Consider the following 16872-nt stretch of genomic DNA (forward strand, 5'->3'; position numbering starts at 1 on the left):
TTTATGCCCCTCAAACGCAACCTCAAACAAACCCTACATATCTCTTCCTCGATCGTACAGTTTTTTTAATTTTTTTTTTGTTGGGGGACATATAATGCTTACATTATCCAAAAAATAAAAAATAAAAAAAAAATAAAATTCATAGAGCTTCAACCCCTTTTCTGGCCTGTATCAAATTTGAAACACCTTTCTCCATGGCATCTTGGTACTCAGTTGTACAGGCTTTTGTTTTCTCACTCGAACCATTGCAGCATAATCTTTCATCTAACTAGGTAGATTGTTTTAGTGATTTTCAGATAATGCAGCATAATCTTTCACCATTAATATCTCACCACATAACTTTTGAGGCACATCTTGTAGTGCTTTCCCTTCTTGCCATGCTTGCCCTACTGAGACCCCCGGTCCTAGATGACGAATATATACGACAACCTGATCGTTGAACGGATACAAATGTTTTGCTGTCACAGAAAAAAGAAAAAATCAGATTAGGCAATGCACTCAATGCACTCAATGTTTGTGACAAGAAAATACAGCAACGACCCAAACAAGTATAATCTCACCTGGCTTTGGGAAGCCTTGTGGATATTCTTGGAGATCCAAAAGGCCATCCCCAAAATCATATGCTAAATCACAAGGCTGCCCAGTTGACATCACTTCCTTAACTTGTTTCAGTTCAAAGTACAATGGACTAAAAGACTTTGCAAATCCAGACAGAACTGATCCACCTGAGACATTATAATATTTGTTAGACTAGTGCTATTAACAAACATAAATAGTTATCACCCAATGTCCCGAACGAGAAGGCACTAAATGAAAATATTTTGATTCACTGATATTATGACTTGGTCAGTATCTTGGTGTCTCAAACTTCTACCTTTTATGGATTAGATAATATCAAGTTATTGCCACTGGGCCATTGGATCGGGTGGTAAATGGGTGGGTTGAGGTAGGTCATCGGTTCAAATCTTACCAGTCAAAGAAAAAGATCAATATTTGGGTCTTTGTGAACAACAATGAAAGAAATTCTCAACCAGTCAATTGATTTCAACTTTGATCATATTAGTGCATTCAAATCCACTAATTTAGAAGATACATTATGTCATATTATTAATATCAAAGAAGGCTACAGAAACTTACAGAACATAGAAGCAAATAGCTTTTGTAACAAATTCATAGTTTAATGCAAACTATGAAGGGGGTCTAAAAGTATTATTTAGCAAACTCAAAATATGGAGGGTCATGGCTGTCTGAAAATAATTGACCTGTAGACTTTCACTAAAATATGACTAGCGATCTAAAAGTATAATTTAGCAAACTCAAACAAGTTTACCAATAAATCGTCCGTAGGTCTTCCCATCCTTGCCACAAAAAATAGCCTGCAGATATAAAGAAGATTCAATAAAATAACAAATGCCTTAATATACCAGAAAAAAAGGAAAATCAAGCGAATAGGATTCACCTTCTTGAAGGAATTCATCCAAGCAATAGGCATTGGTCCTATTTAACAATGTTCAATATCAATGTCATAAAGCTTCTGAAAACTAATAGATATTTGAAAAATAATGCAGTTAAAAAGAGAGAGTATCAGAAATTAGAAAAAAAAAAAAAAAAACAAAAAAAACAAAACAAAAACACAAAGGGGGAGAGGGAGAGAGGGGGGCGGGGAAGAGAGAGAGATGGACAGACAAACATTGTTTAAACATAAATAGTAACAAGTACTTACAAATACAAGAGAGCATGGTGTGGGAACAAATATGTAATCTCATAGAATTGATACACCACAAAAAAGATATATGCTTCATAAGTCTGAAGAATCACTTCCTACATTTTCCATTCACCATTGGAAGGGATATAAAAAGAAAAAAGAATTTATTTTTTGATAATTTAATGGAAAAAGGAATTTCTTGATGCCTTCTCCTCTTCTTTTACCACCATATATTCAGCTTGTAAAAAACAGTGGAATCAGTTCTTGGCTCAATTTTCTTCTTATCAACCAAAGGTTCATTTGTCTAGGAAATTCCATCTAGATACACATGCCATATAATGCATAACTCATCTCCATGTCCCAGCAGCATAGCAACACGGACAGGAGTGCTGTCACAGCAAAATATAAATTCCATTCTTCTTTCTTTCTTTCATTTTTCATTTTTCCCGTTTCAGTGATTGACGTCCAATGTGAAATTCACATCTAAAGATGAAATCTCATGCAACCATGATAATGCTTTTCGCTCTCTTACCCCACCCAAATCTCTAGAAAGCATAATTCAAACAACTCCAAGTAATTTGGCCACTTATTATGGTATCTGGAAGAGAAGTATTCTGGTAGAGCTAAGACCGATTTATCATGAGTGATTCCCTCTTCAAAGTACCTTCAATCTGAAACACGGTGGATAAAATTTCTTCACATTCTTCAAAGAGATGGCCCAATATAGACCTTGTGGGATATTTGGTACCCAACAAAAAACCAAGACGAGATTAGGCACAGCACCCATGAGACTAAAAACAGCCATGTCTTGAAGCAGAATAACATCACATTATACGAATCATATGAGAAACGTTGAAGAAAATCATACTCTTATCCCAAATAAATAAGGCCATTGAAAATAGTGTTTTCTACTGAAACAAAATAAACATAAAAAACTTCCTAAAATGCTCTGCTCCATATATTCCTCAAAAAGATCATGATAAAGAAAAGCATTCTTCACAAAGGCCAGTGAAATGTTGTAGCTAGAGAAATACGTATCAATATTGAATAACTTTTAGCAACTGGGAAAAAAGTCATAGCATAATCCACACCATAAGCTTGTGTATATCCCTTAGCAATAAGTTGGGCTTTCAAAAGGTACCATCAAGACGATATTTTATAGTATAGATTCTAAAACAACCAACAGCCTCTTTATCAGGAGGTAGTGAGATAAAATCCAATGTGTCGTTACAATGTAAGGCAGCCATTTTATTCTAAATTTCCTTTTTCCATCCCTAATGAGATAAAGCATCCTATTTCTAATTATGTATCCTATAATGCTCTGATAACATGTAAGGTAATACAAGTGAATAAATGGTGGTTCAATTTCTATATACCCATTTAGGATTCTGATTCACTATATATACAAAAACACAAAGTGACAAAATACAGCAAGCATTTTTAAGATAAACATATCTACTAACAGGATAAAGATAGACTACTTCCTAAGATAAACTACTCCATAAGATAGACGCCTCTAACAAGAATCCATGGATAGTTGAGCTTATAAAAATAGTAGTTCTATTAGTACTTCAAATGGAGTAAGACAGATTTGAAAAACCTCTCTATGAGTGCTTGTGGTGTAAGATAGAAAAGTCCTAATTAGTATGAGCATAGGCTTTCTCCAGGTTAAATTAATTATGGATTATGCCCAAAACTAGCAATCTTTGAGTATAAGAACAATCCCGAATTGCAAAACAGAGGATCAAGCACGACACAGGATTACCTTTTGGTACCAAACCACATGTGCCAATTTACCATAGGGCCCTGGAGGTGGAGGATCTCCAAGCATTTTGCACTGCAAACACATTTCACTTCCAACCATTCCGTGGATTGGGCAGCTGGCAATTTCCATTTCTTACAATCAACAACTGTCCCAATTTTGGCATTCCTACCTAAGCTTAAATAATAGATGATTCTCTCTTCAAGCAAGAGGGCCAATGGGAAGCCAATTATCAAACCACCACAAGATGGATTGTCCATTTCCTACTGGTATCTCATGTTATCTCAACTCAAAAGTTTGAGCTTGAGGATCTTCAACTTTTGTCCAAGAGCATTCTCCTGGACATTTCAGGTCCCAAAAACTCTTATCTCTAATCAAGTAATTGCGAACCCAACTGGACCAAATGGTTTGATCAATATTTGTGCATAAGTGCCCTAAATATTTCACCACAGTTTTCTCATTCCATCATTCCTTGTTCTTCACACCCAAGCTCCCTTCCTCATGTAAACACACCTAATCCCACGCCACACTTAGTGATGGGTAAGGAAAAGGCATTGACTTGTGATTGCAAAAAGGAAGAAAAAAGAGAATTCTGTTGCCATTCGGGGACTAAGTGAACAATGAAGAGAACAGTAATAGTACACCAAAGAAGAACGAGAGAGAGAAGAACATGCTAGGCACTTTTGCCTCAAAACTCAAATCATTCAATTTTTCACTAATCATAATCTCTGAATTCTTTTAAGTACATTACTCACAAAAATGTTAAGGAATTTTTCTTGTGTAGTAGCATTAAGTCTTGCTCAAATAAGGACTACTAACTTGCACTCAAAGAATATAAATCCAAGATGCTTAGAATATCCTAAAAAAATTATAGACTCAACCCAATCACCGACCCTCAATTCACAGGAGTTGCAGAAAATTACTGATTTGCCCCTCATTATAAAACTAACAACAACTGGTAAAATAAAAAACCCCAACTAAAAACTGATTTAATCCTAAAACTCATGCTAGAACTTTAAAACAATGCCAATCTTATTTCAATTGGACTTCCCATGTTGACACTACATATGAAAAGTTTTAAGTTGTCAAAACTGAAAATCAGTCAAAGGAGAGCAACTTGACTTTTATCACATAGCTGAATCACACAGTTTGCATGAGTTACCTCCACTTGATCGACAGTTATAATTTTCAAGCATTACACCATCCTCACAAGCTAAATTGGATGCAAAATTCTTCGCTAACTTAGGATCCTCATATCGTCTGCCGGCTATCTCCCATGCTCTTGATATAATCCTGCACAGATTTGTCCAGACATATCAAGCATTTCAAATTCTATATTAGATGTTAGTATCATTACTCAAGTGACTGTTAATTCAGATTAGCACATATCAAGGAGAATTAGTTAGAGACATGGACAACAAGAGAGAAAATAGATTGGAAGATCACAATATAACATTATGAAGTCAACATTGTGTAACATGCTTCATTGAGAAACAACCTGGGTGTTAGTAACTGCAGCAGTCTAGCACGCCTTTCCTCAGGAATATCTTCAATTTTTTTCCTGAAGATCACACAATGGGGATAAAAATATAAATCCAAGTGATAATTGATCAAGAACAGCCCACTTTCACCATATAAAAAATAATAATAAATAAAGAAAAAGATAGAGAATTGTCCCAAAAGTCTGAGTTTTGCCTTCGTGAAAAATACAGATCCGAGTTTCTAATTTTGACAATTAAAGTCCCGAGTTTCACTCGAGTGACAAGTGGATCCCTCAATCAAATTTTCTGTCCAAGCTTTAACAGAAACTTGCCACCTGTCATATTGTCCACATCAGATTGATGAAAATATGACACGTGTATCTAAATACACGTAAACCTGCCACGTAAGCAATTATGTCAAAAAAAAAAAAAAAAACAAAGAAAAAAATAGGGGTAAAGATCCACTCCACTGATAGAAGGTGGCTCCATCCCCATCAAGGGGCAATGGGGGTGAAGATGCACCCCACAAAAGAGCGAAGTAGAGAGCTCCATTGCCACACCATGGCAGCAGTGGCTCCAACCCCAAGGTGGGCGGGGGTGGCTCCCGACCCCTATAGAAGGGGTGATGGACGTGGCTCCACCCTTGCCAACCCCCAAGAGGTGTGGACAGGTAGAGAGCAACCCTGTAGAGGTGTGCAGGGGTGGAGCTCTCCACTCCCACCGCCCCCTCTTTGAGGTAGGCGGGGGCCGGAGCCACCCTCCACTGCCTCACTTTGTAGTGTGGATAGCGGTGATGGGGTAGATCTCCACCCTAGCTTTTTTCTCTTTTTTTCTAATTTTTTTGGCATAATTGCTTACTAGACAAGCTTACTATCACATTTTCATTGGTCTAACGTGGATAATATGACAGGTAGCAAATTTTCCGTTAAGTCTTTAACGGAAAATTTGGCAGAGAGACCTATATGTCACTCGAGCAAAACTCAGGATTTTAACTGTCAATTTTACAAAATCAGATCATTATCTGTCACAGAGGCAAAAAACTCAGAAACTTTTAGGAAAATTTCCTAAAAGAAAAAAAATCAAAAGCTTGTTAAGAGAAATTTCTATTCTTGTTTCTATATATATAAAGAGTGGCTCATAGGTGGCTGCACAGCCACCACAATAGGTCATGAGTAGCCGACCGGCCACCCCAACCAGATCGGGGTGGCTGTGCAGCCACCCCTCTCCTCCACTAAAAGTGGCCATATAGCTACTATTTAAAAAAAAAAAAAAAAAAAAAAATTAAGTAAGAAGTTAGCTCCACATTTGTTTATGTTTCTCAAAATAGTAGTAGGTGTACCCCCACAAAATTTTTTTTTCTCAAATATGGACCCACCAAAAAACACTTATCACATTTATATCATATATCAAAATACTTTTTCAAACAAAAAACACTTATCCAAAATCACAAACAAACATAGCCAAAGATATTGGAAATGAGTTATAGCTCAAATGACATCTCCTCCTTCAATCAGAAGGGGATGAAGGGTGTGATCCTGGATTAAGACCCAGGAGTGCTTACCTAACTTAACAATCAGACAAACATGAAGCTACAGGTAAAAATGACCATCTTCCTCTCATTTCACAACATTTATTTATTGGGAAGTTCATTTCATAACATTTATGAGTACAAAATAACAATATAAATTAATTTATTACAACATGTGACCATACTCGAAAAATTGCCTCTAAAGGTACTATTTTCTGGAATGAACCATGCCTTCCGACCACTTTACTGTTATTGTTTCTACATCTACAGGTGCCCAACAACAACAACAACAACAACAACAATAATAATAACTTTACCAAAGATATGCAGCTGGATTATAAGAAGCAGGTTCCAGAGGAATCAACTCCTTAGGGGGATCAAGAAATGTGACTATATCTTCTTCATCCAAGTAAGCTCTTTTACCACTCGGAAGTGTTTCATAAGGTTTCTCATCCCACGGCGACACGTACGATTTCATCCCGAAATTGACGGCACGGATTGCGCCACGAGGCCCATGTGTACAGAAATCCAGACCTATATTATAAGGAATGCAATTCGAAAGTGTTAATCATTTATTTACGCTCACGGGAAATCGGCAGCCACACAAAGGGGAAAAGGGAAGAGGGGGTCAAGTCGGAGGAGTTATGCGGTTACCTGTTGAGTCTGTGAAGCCCAGACGTGGCTGCCGTTGGTGTGATGGGAAGTTGATTGGGCGGGAAATGGATGAAGGGTTCAAATTCGAGGAAAGCCGCACCGGATGGCTGAACGATGTTGCCTTCATTTTCCGAAATATTGGAAAAGTGTTTTTTTTTTTTTTTTTCTTTCTACCCTTTTATCAGGAGAACCGGAGAAAGAAACCGAGAAAGAGAAGATAATTCCCAATTTGGTCCGTCACCTAAAAGAAAAAAAGACACGTCTCAGCAGTTCACATCATATAAATTAGGGAAAAAAATATAATTTAGCATCTCAAACTATCAATCATTTTTATTTTAACATTTTAATATTCAAAAAGTAATAAAATAATCCCTTAAATTATTAAACAATTGCAATTTGGCAACTCCGTCAAATAGGATGGACAACTCAAAACTTTGTTGTTTTGGTAAGGTTAAGTTACTAAAATGCCCTTAAAAAAAATCAATTTAAAAAATGTTCCCCAATACAACGTCGTTTTGAGGAAAGAGAAAGAAAAAGGAAATCCGATGGTTTAGGGGTGGCTCGCCGGCCACCCCCAAGGCCTATGGGGTGGCTGGTGAGCCACCCCTAAACCACCAGTTTTTTTTTTTTTTTCCTCAAAATGATGTGGTTTTGGGGGCATTTTTTTAATTGATTTTTTTTTTTCAAAAGGGTATTTTAGTAATTTAACCTTGTCAAAACGACGTAGTTTTGAATTTTTCATCCTATATGACGGTAATAACTAATGGAGTGATCAAATTGCAACTGTTTGATAGATTGGAAGCTATTTTATCACTTTTTGAACATTATGGGTTTAAAATAAAAATGACTGATAGTTTGAGAGCTAAATTATATTTTTCCCTATAAATTATTTTACGATATATATTTTATTTTATTATGTCTAATGATATGCATGGTACTATATTATTTAAAATTATAATATGCTAAAATATATATACTACTAATCTCTACTATGAAATATTTGGTCACCATTTTAAATGAAATTGAGAAGATTCTTTCGGCTTTTTTTCATTGCTATAAATCCTCAGCATTTCAAATAAAATAGAAATGAGTAATTTCATGATTAAGATTTATTTTATAAATTTAGCAGTGTAAATTATGTTACATAATAAATATGTTATTGTCACATTATTTAAAAATTTTAAATAACTAATAATAATAAAAAAAAATATTAACTATGAAATAGAGGCAGAGATCCTCTACCAGACTACCACACAAGAGGCAAACAATTTCTTCCTCTTTTCTCTTAAACCAACGAAAAGAAAAGGTTTGCCGTGCAGCATTATTGTCGGCAGAATACTCAAGGTGTTTTCATACCAAAGTGATGGATATTTCGCAATGTTTTTAATTTATTATTATTATTATTTTGAGTGAACGTATGGTTTGGTTCTGAGAGCCTAGGTACATAGATGTATATAGCTGGTTTTTGAAATGCTAACGCGTTTTTGACCCATTTGATTTTGAAACCAAATATCAAACAATCCAAATCTCAAATATTTCAATTTTAATAAAATATTTTATAATTCTCACTTATTTAAAAGTGAACTCCAAATTCTTTTGGTTTGAACAGTGAGATTTGACATTAATAGCTATCAAATTGCAGGTAACAAGCAGCTAGACCACTATACGAGGATAACAATAAGATATTATCCCAAGTCATTCTAGTTCTCTTTATGGTTTTTAAAGAACCATTTGTCAAAACTCTCACTGTAAAAGAAATTTGGTCCTTTACCCGACCGCGGTTAAAAGTTTAAAAGTCGTCGTTAATTACTTTTATCGATGACCTCTATTCGCTAATAAGTAGTCATAATTACTCAATTAAAAAATCTTAAGAGCAACAACCTTATTGTTGTCGCTGATAATAACATATCAACGACGACTTTTCTTGCTGCTATTAATGTTTGAGGCGGGGGTAGAACCATGTTGGGCCTTGTTGCTATTAAAATTAATTTTTTTAAAAGTATAAAATTCCTATAAAATTTAATTTTTGACTCCCCAAATTATTATTTTTAGAATTTTACTCCAAACACAAATCTCTAGTTCCGCCCCTAGTTGATCGACGACGTTACATGAATGTTAAGTTTTTGGCCCCAATAAGGCTAAGTCATATTTGATCATGAAGATAAATGAAATAACTTCCAACTGCTTCCAACCATTAAGTATCAAAATCAATTATAACACGCTTAAGTATGTTACTTGACTTTTGGTGTACTTGTATTTCTGTCATAGCATTCTCTTTTCCTTGAAGATGCTGAGAATTAATTGGCACCTGCATTTCCCAGAAATTGAAGGTAGGAAGATTCGGTCAACAATGCAAATTAAGCACCTCAACCACGTTCTTAAAGGAAAAATATTCATTTCCAGAAATAAGCGGTAGTGGCAACGTACACCATCTGTTTGATTAATTAAGAAAATGGATCAGAGGCTTTTGGAGGCGATTGCAAAGAATGACAGGCGCGCTTTTATGAGTATAGTTGGAGAGAATGGAGAAATTCTGCAGCAAAGAGCAGGCAATAGCTCTCACACGGTGTTGCACCTGGCTTCAAGATTCGGGCATATTCAAATGGTGACAGATATTGTGAAGCTGCGCCCTGACATGGTCGCAGCTGAGAATAGCAGGCAGGAGACTCCATTGCATGAAGCTTGTCGTCAAGGGAATTTGAAGGTGGCGATGCTGCTGATTGACACCAATCCATGGGCAGCTTGTAAGCTTAACTCCGACAGGCAGAGCGCGTTGTTCATGGCTTGCAGTCATGGGCATCTCAAGGTGGCCGAGTTCCTTTTGAGTAGGCCATGGATGCGGGGGCTGGTTGAAGATGATTTTGGTCAAAATTGCCTTCATGTTGCTGTATCAAGAGGACATACAGGTACGTACATATATAGTAGACTTCTATTTGTTAATTAGAGCATAATAATTATTGGGGAAACTTTACTTAACCCAATCAACTTTCATTACATTTACAATTATCCTTTTAAACTTAAAAAACTCTCAATTTGGTGTATTAATCTTTCAATTATTTTTCAATTTCACCCCTTCTTAGGAAAAAGGGTATCAAAATTTCCAAAATACCCCTTTTTTTTTTTTTGGAAAAAAATGAAAAAATAAATTTCAAGGATTTAGGTGTTAGGAAGGATTTAACAAAATTTGCAAAAATATTCCGCCTGAATCTTTGAATTAATATTTTTTTTAATAAAAAAAAGGAGTGTTTTGAGAATTTTGATAGGATTTAACGGAAAATCTTAACGGATGGGTGAAATTGAAAGAAAAAAAAATGTAGATAGATACAATAAATTAAGAATTTCTTAAGTAATTATAAAAGTGATAACAATTCAAGAGAGTTAAGTGAAATTTCTCATAAATTATTTGAATGAATATATGGTGAAAAATAGTTTAGATTTGTTCAAGCTAGCCTTTGATTTGCAACAGAAATCAAAAAAAAAAAAAAAAAAAAAAAAAAAACCTTTAAGAGAAAGAGGTTTTTAACCTCACCTAGTGCCTATTATGTTTTATGTCCATATAGATAGAATACACAAATTTTTTATTTATAAGGTAGGCTTCGGACCCTCAATTAAATTCTTACCTTAATTATTCTTTCCATCAAAAAAAGAAAAGAAAAAGAATTTGATTCCAATTAGGATTCTACAAATAATTTCCTTATTTGAAGCAAATTACCAAACACACCTTAATTTATGTTTAATTAAACCATATTAAATACATGTGACATATGGGTCAACAATTTATTAGGAAATTTCTTATATCTCCTATTAGAGCCCACATGACACTTGACTTTGGCTAGTTTTCTATGCTCATTTGAATGAAGAGTTGCAGCATAAATTTCAATTCTAAGCAAAATTCTGCTGAAAATTTGGAGTTGGTGATGCAGGTATTGTTAGGCAGATTTTAGATGTGTGTCCAAACTTTGCTCAAAAGATTGATACAAATGGATATTCGCCATTGCACTGCTCTTGTCATAGAGAGAACTTGGAGATAACAAGAATGCTGCTAAGGCTTGACGCAGACCTTGCTCTGCAATATAATAATGATGGTTACACACCTTTGCACTTGGCAGCGATGAAGGGCAACACTGCAATTCTAAAAGAATTCATGTCGATAGCTCCAACATCTTTTCAGTATCATACAAAAAAGGGAGACACAGTTTTTCATCTCATTGTGAGATACAACCACTACGATGCTTTCTTTCACTTGGTGCATGTTTTCAATGATACCAGTATCTTCCACTGTCCAGATCAATATGGTAACACCATCTTACATATTGCAGTCTCTGGAGGACACCATCAGGTGAGAAATTATAACGCTACCTTCTAGAATTGATGTTAGTGAAATTCCATTCGCCTATGGTGGAGTCAGGTTTATGTTGAGCAGGTGTTTGACACATCTGCAGCCTAAAGTTGTGCAGAGAAACTTTTTATACCATTGTGTGTTGTGACTGGTGTCTGATACGAACCTCAAGTAGAATTCACTTCTTAAAAATTGGATTGCATTGGAATAGTGTCTAAGAGCTTATATACACATGGTTAGTGTAACACCTTACCTCATTGACACACAATATTGTCTGCTTCTGGCTCCTCCGAATTAGACTTTTTGGGAGGTCACCCATCCTAATACTACTTTCACATAAGCTCACTTAATTGCAGAGTTCTAATAGGATCATGACCATCATAACTTTAAAATGCGTTATTGTCATGAAGGGTGTAAATATTCATATAAACACATCTTCATCTTCATACCCAGGCTACCACAGTTAATATTGTACTTAAGCTATGTGGGACACTTAAAATTGTAACACACTATTACGTTCCACAACTAAGTTCATGGCAGCCCACTCTATCAACACTAACTCGATGATGGTCATTCATCTTTTGAAAGCTCCAGTCACCTATCAGTATTTAACACTATGCACATACATATATCTAGCTTATAGGTCGCATTCTCTGTGACTTAATCACAAAATCACAACACTTCAATCTCTTACTCACCCGACATGCATGCTTAAGATTTGCACTTATGCCATATGGGACTCGCAAGAGTGTCCCATGCCCAAATCCTTTTAAGGACAGCTCATGTCCATAGCTACACTTCTTTCAGATATAATGATTTGTAATTGTGTCTTATGAAGGTTAAACTTGATCGTTGATGTTGATGTTTTTGTGTGTATGTCTCTGTTTCCTAATTAGACTTTTGCTGTTACAGATTGTGGAGTACCTGATTAACAAAACAACAGTTGATATTAGAATCCAGAACCATAAAGGACTGACAGCCCTTGACATCCTGGACCAGGACACTGAGAATGCCCAGATGAAAATAATCCAGCAAGAAGTAGAAAAGATGTGTGAAATTCAGGAGAACGACATATCTGAACCAGAATGCTCCTCAAAGCAGACTCAAAGCACCCAGACAACAAGTTTGGGACAACAGAAACATCTCAGCGAGAGACGACAGGAAGAAGTAGCAGAAATTTATAGAAGTCGTCAAAATAAGCAAGATGAGAGATACGATGAGGGGGTCCAGAATGCCAGGAACACAATTATACTGGTGGCCATTCTGATTGCCACGGTTACATTTGCAGCCGGGGTAACCCCTCCCGGTGGCGTCCATCAGGATGGACGATTGGAGGGAAAGTCCATCGTATGCAGAACGACAGCGTTCAAGGTATTCGCGCTAAGCAATAACATCGCATTGTTCTCATCTCTATGCATCGTCGTCGTCCTAGTCAGCATCATTCCTTTCCAAAGAAAACCTCAGATGATGATCCTGACAGTTGCTCACAAGGTGCTGTGGATATCCGTGTCATTCATGGGAACAGCGTACGTGGCAGGAACATTGGTCATCCTTCCGCAAGGGATGGGAGCAGAGTGGATGTTCGTGGCATCACTGTCAATCAGTGGAGGAGCTCTGGGGACAGTTTTTTTAGGTTTAACTATAATGCTGGTTGAGCATTGGTGTCGAAAGAAGAAATGGAAGAAAGAGAGAATGAGAGTGGGGGATGCACTTGCAAAAAGCAGAATTAGAAGCTTATATTCTTTTAATTCTGATCTTGAGAGTTCCCACCGTCAAGGCTATCACTCATACTGAGAATTTTCACCGACTCAAATTCAGAAACATTCAACATTTTTTTTTTTTTTTTTTTCCTATGAATTTGTAGCGACAGAACACAAAGTTCTGTTGATTGAATTACTGGCTCCCTTAATTATCTTAGGAGCAGTACTATTGTATATTTATAATAATTACATGATTATCAAGATCGAATCTTATCATGTACAAGATACACATTGGTTACAAATCTTTGTCATAGTTTTAGTACATCTATTTTGGTGGTATACTTCTATACAACTGTCATACGATTGGATGATACGACACTAATCGTTATCCATCGGTGCTAGCATTTCCCATTACTCTATCTGATTTATGATCAGTTCCTATAAGTAGGCATGAAACGCTGGTTTTTATCTTCAATTGTATAAATGCCTAAAACTAGTGTAAGATTCTTGAATGCTATGAGAAATGATCAACAAAGCTCAAAGAAAACGAAAGAACATTTAAACAAGAGTACCGTCGAACATAAAAACCGTACCCCAGAGCATAATAAAAGCAGCAATGTTCAATGTAGGGTGAATAAAACCAACTAATTAATTAGCTAAGAAAGGCAACTAAAGCATTCAAAAATGGCATTAAAAAAAAGCTACAGTAGTGCAGACCATAGAAAAGTCACAAATCCGGCAATAAGAACCCTAGAGACTGAACTAAGCGTGGCTGAAACTACAACTCCTGAGCTTGTTGATGGGGAAGGAGAGGGCCCCTGCTTGTCCGTCTCAGGTGGAAAAGCAACCGACGGAGGAGACGGAGCAATCGGGTGCCGTCGGTGTGGAGACATCACATCAACAAGTAACCGCTGGCCGTTGTTGCAGTGATCAGGAGCACCACTAATGAAGTAGAAAGGGCCAGGCCTATCAAGCTTCACTACAGCTCTGTTCCCACCGCTGAAGGCAGTGATAGGGTCGGTTGTGTTGCAGTGGTAGTAGTCATATTTGTCCACCACAAGAACTGAATCATTATTGTACTCAAAAGCTGTATCAAGAAACAAAGAAAAACAAAAACAAAAAACAGAAGATGTTTAGAAGAACACACACCAAGCCAAAGACATAATAATATTAATTGATTTCTATCCTTATCATATACTCTAATACATTTGCATAAGCCAAAAGAAATGAATAAATATGAAAATAATCGATCTGTTTTGCTTTTGGATGACAATTATAATAGCACATTCAACTAATTAAGCATGCATTTGATCTAACCTCAAATAAATTTTCTTTACTAAAAAAACCCAAGAAAAATTATATAAATCAGTCACCATTTTGATACTTTTTCCATATTTCTCAAGAAGTTAAAAATCTTTTCTAAAGATAAACACAAAAAGAAGTTAAGGAACTCGATCGTTAATATAGCAAACTCACTGAGAGAATCTCCAATATGAAATCTGTGCCTTTCAGCCCACTGACTATACATTGCAGTGTTGGTGGCATCAGGTACCATCCAACCCCCTTTACCGCCCACTTTGAATTCCTTCACGGCTATGACCCCCACGCTCATGGCGGCCAAGATCGCCATCGCAGAAGTGCAGAAGATGCCCAAGAGAGATGCCATGTTCACCTTCTTCATCCTTGTAGTACTCTTGTACTCTAGAAGGTTTAAGCAAATCGCACTGAAAATATTTGGCAATGTAATGTGGTTAATGAATATAATGTAGCTATACCTATATATAAATGATAGATTATGGTATGGAGGAATAAGTGGCAAATTGGCGCGGAGATAGTGGGCGGTTTTTTCAGAAACGTAGTGGGACGTGGCGGTTATGATTCCGTTATATCCAGATTCCAAAAGTCTCGCGATATTAATTTGGATTTACCTTTTCAGAAGAAGTGGAGCTGACCTGGATTTGGAGGGTCATTTACGGTTTTTAACATTTCAAGTACCATATTATCCTGATTCTTCGGTAAAATTTCAGATTTTTTTTTTTTTTTTTTTTTTTTTTTTTGGTAAAATTCATATATCCCTCGAACTACTATCCAATTGACAATGTCTTCCCCAAATTTTCAATTATGACAATGTCCCCTCCAAACTACCAAAACATTGTCAATGTCCCCCAAGACTAGCAATAAGACAAAAATGCCCTTATAAATTTTTCAATAAGACAAAAAGACCCCTATAAATTCAAAAAAAAAAAAAGATTTTTTTTAAAACAAAAATTTTTAATTTTTTTTTAAAACGGAAATTTTTATTTTTTATTTAAAAAAAAAAACTATTTTTTAATGAGGTTTGATACGGACACAACACAAACCCAACTCATGGCTAACTTCTCTACTACGTGTAAAAAAAATTTGAATTTTAAACCAAATAAATTGTCATTTTTCCTAAATTTTCAGAATCCCAAAATTATCTTTATCAATTTTTTCTTTTTTAAATGACACGTATGAGAGAAGTTGGTCATAAGTTGGATTTATGTTGTGACCTTAACATTTTCCTTTTTTTATTTAGTTTAAAAAAACAAAAATTTTCATTTTATTAAACGAAAATTTTATTTTTTTAAACGTAAATTTTTATTTAAATAAAATTATAAAAAATAAAAAAAAATAAAAAAAAAAAAAGAAAATTTTCAATTTTTATATAAAAAAAAAAAATCGAAATTTTTTTAATTTTTTTTCTTATAAAATTGATTTAAAAAAACAAAAAAAAAATTGTTTAGATTTTTTCTTGAAGTTTTTTTTTTTTTTTTTAGGGTAATTTCGTAATTGGGGGGAACATTGACAATTTTTGGTAGTTTTGGAGGGGGGGAGGGAGACATTGTCAATTGAGTGGTAGTTTGAAGGGGTTATGTGGACTTTTCCCCCATCGCCCCCCCCCCCCCCCCCCCCTTTTTTTTTTTTTTTTTTTTTTTTTCCTTTTATTGCGGGGCTAAAAGAGAAAGAGAGCGTTTTGGGTGCACATGTTGAACAAAAGTCACTTTTTGTGCCATCAATAAGGAGCAGATACATCAGCCAATTTTATTAGACTTGTAGTTAAAATAAAAAACTCTACCACACCAGACTATATTCTAGATAAAATAAAAAATAATATTTTTTTAAAAAAAAAAAAAAAAAAAACAAAACAAAACAAAATTGACCGGCCACCTCTTCCCCACTTAGGGTGGCTAGCCGCCACCCCTAGGCCTAGGGGTGGCCCCGTGGCCACTCCTATGGCCTGCAGGTGGCTCGCCTACCACCCCATAGGCCATGGGAGTGGTTGGCGAGCCACCCCATGAGCTAGGGGTGGCTTGCCAACCACCCCATAAGCCATGGGAGTGGTCGGCGAGCCACCCCCATGGGCTGGGGGTGGCGGCCAGCCACCCAGATCAGGATCTAGGGTAGCTAGCCGCCACCCCATGGCCTGGGGGTGGCTCGCCAGCCATCTCATGGGCCATGGGGGTGGCCGCGCGGCCACTTGTAGGCCTAGGGGTGGCTGTCGACCACCCTTCCCCCCACTTGGGGTGGCCGGCAACCACCCCTTCAATTCTATTGTTTTTTTTAAAAAAAAAAAAAATTAATTTTTTATTTCATATGTAGTATAATCTAGTGTAGTTGAACTTTTTTTTTATAAAAGAAAAACTTAAGTTTGGTAAGTTTAGCTTAGACGTCACCTTCTGAT

General features: G+C 36.1%; 3 protein-coding genes across 3 annotated transcripts; 1 reads left to right on the top strand and 2 right to left on the bottom strand.

Moving 5' to 3' along the window:
• Window positions 1–173: 173 nt before the first annotated feature.
• LOC132188518 (WD repeat protein) lies at window positions 174–7295 on the bottom strand. Its single transcript, XM_059602998.2, has 8 exons — window positions 7131–7295; window positions 6794–7010; window positions 4966–5028; window positions 4630–4760; window positions 1460–1497; window positions 1331–1376; window positions 561–725; window positions 174–458 (listed from the first exon to the last, which is right to left on the bottom strand). Exons 1-8 carry the CDS (start codon window positions 7255–7257, stop codon window positions 283–285), a joined length of 963 nt encoding a protein of 320 aa, XP_059458981.2. The 5' UTR covers window positions 7258–7295; the 3' UTR covers window positions 174–282.
• Window positions 7296–9567: 2272 nt separating this feature from the next.
• On the top strand, window positions 9568–13263 carry LOC132187809 (uncharacterized). The gene is made up of 3 exons (XM_059602248.2): window positions 9568–10036; window positions 11054–11469; window positions 12382–13263. The coding sequence occupies exons 1-3, from the start codon at window positions 9583–9585 to the stop codon at window positions 13261–13263; spliced, it is 1752 nt and encodes a 583-aa protein (XP_059458231.2). The 5' UTR covers window positions 9568–9582.
• Window positions 13264–13870: 607 nt separating this feature from the next.
• LOC132187810 (early nodulin-like protein 7) lies at window positions 13871–14850 on the bottom strand. Its single transcript, XM_059602249.2, has 2 exons — window positions 14646–14850; window positions 13871–14256 (listed from the first exon to the last, which is right to left on the bottom strand). The coding sequence occupies exons 1-2, from the start codon at window positions 14848–14850 to the stop codon at window positions 13871–13873; spliced, it is 591 nt and encodes a 196-aa protein (XP_059458232.1).
• Window positions 14851–16872: the final 2022 nt, after the last annotated feature.

This window comes from Corylus avellana, chromosome 6 (genome assembly GCF_965113065.1).
Source record: "Corylus avellana chromosome 6, dhCorAvel1.hap1.2, whole genome shotgun sequence".
NCBI lineage: Eukaryota > Viridiplantae > Streptophyta > Magnoliopsida > Fagales > Betulaceae > Corylus > Corylus avellana.

Bases quoted from the DNA above. Each gene is read 5' to 3' on its own strand.
- LOC132188518 (XM_059602998.2), bottom strand. From the start codon at position 7,257: ATGAAGGCAACATCGTTCAGCCATCCGGTGCGGCTTTCCTCGAATTTG. The intron at 7,011-7,130 runs GTAACCGCATAA...CTTATAATATAG, and splicing joins GGGCTTCACAGACTCAACAG to GTCTGGATTTCTGTACACAT. The intron at 5,029-6,793 runs GTAAAGTTATTA...TGTGATCTTCAG, and splicing joins AATCCAGCTGCATATCTTTG to GAAAAAAATTGAAGATATTC.
- LOC132187809 (XM_059602248.2), top strand. From the start codon at position 9,583: ATGGATCAGAGGCTTTTGGAGGCGATTGCAAAGAATGACAGGCGCGCT. The intron at 10,037-11,053 runs GTACGTACATAT...TTGGTGATGCAG, and splicing joins TGTATCAAGAGGACATACAG to GTATTGTTAGGCAGATTTTA. The intron at 11,470-12,381 runs GTGAGAAATTAT...TTGCTGTTACAG, and splicing joins TCTCTGGAGGACACCATCAG to ATTGTGGAGTACCTGATTAA.
- LOC132187810 (XM_059602249.2), bottom strand. From the start codon at position 14,850: ATGAAGAAGGTGAACATGGCATCTCTCTTGGGCATCTTCTGCACTTCT. The intron at 14,257-14,645 runs GTGAGTTTGCTA...TTCTTGATACAG, and splicing joins TCATATTGGAGATTCTCTCA to CTTTTGAGTACAATAATGAT.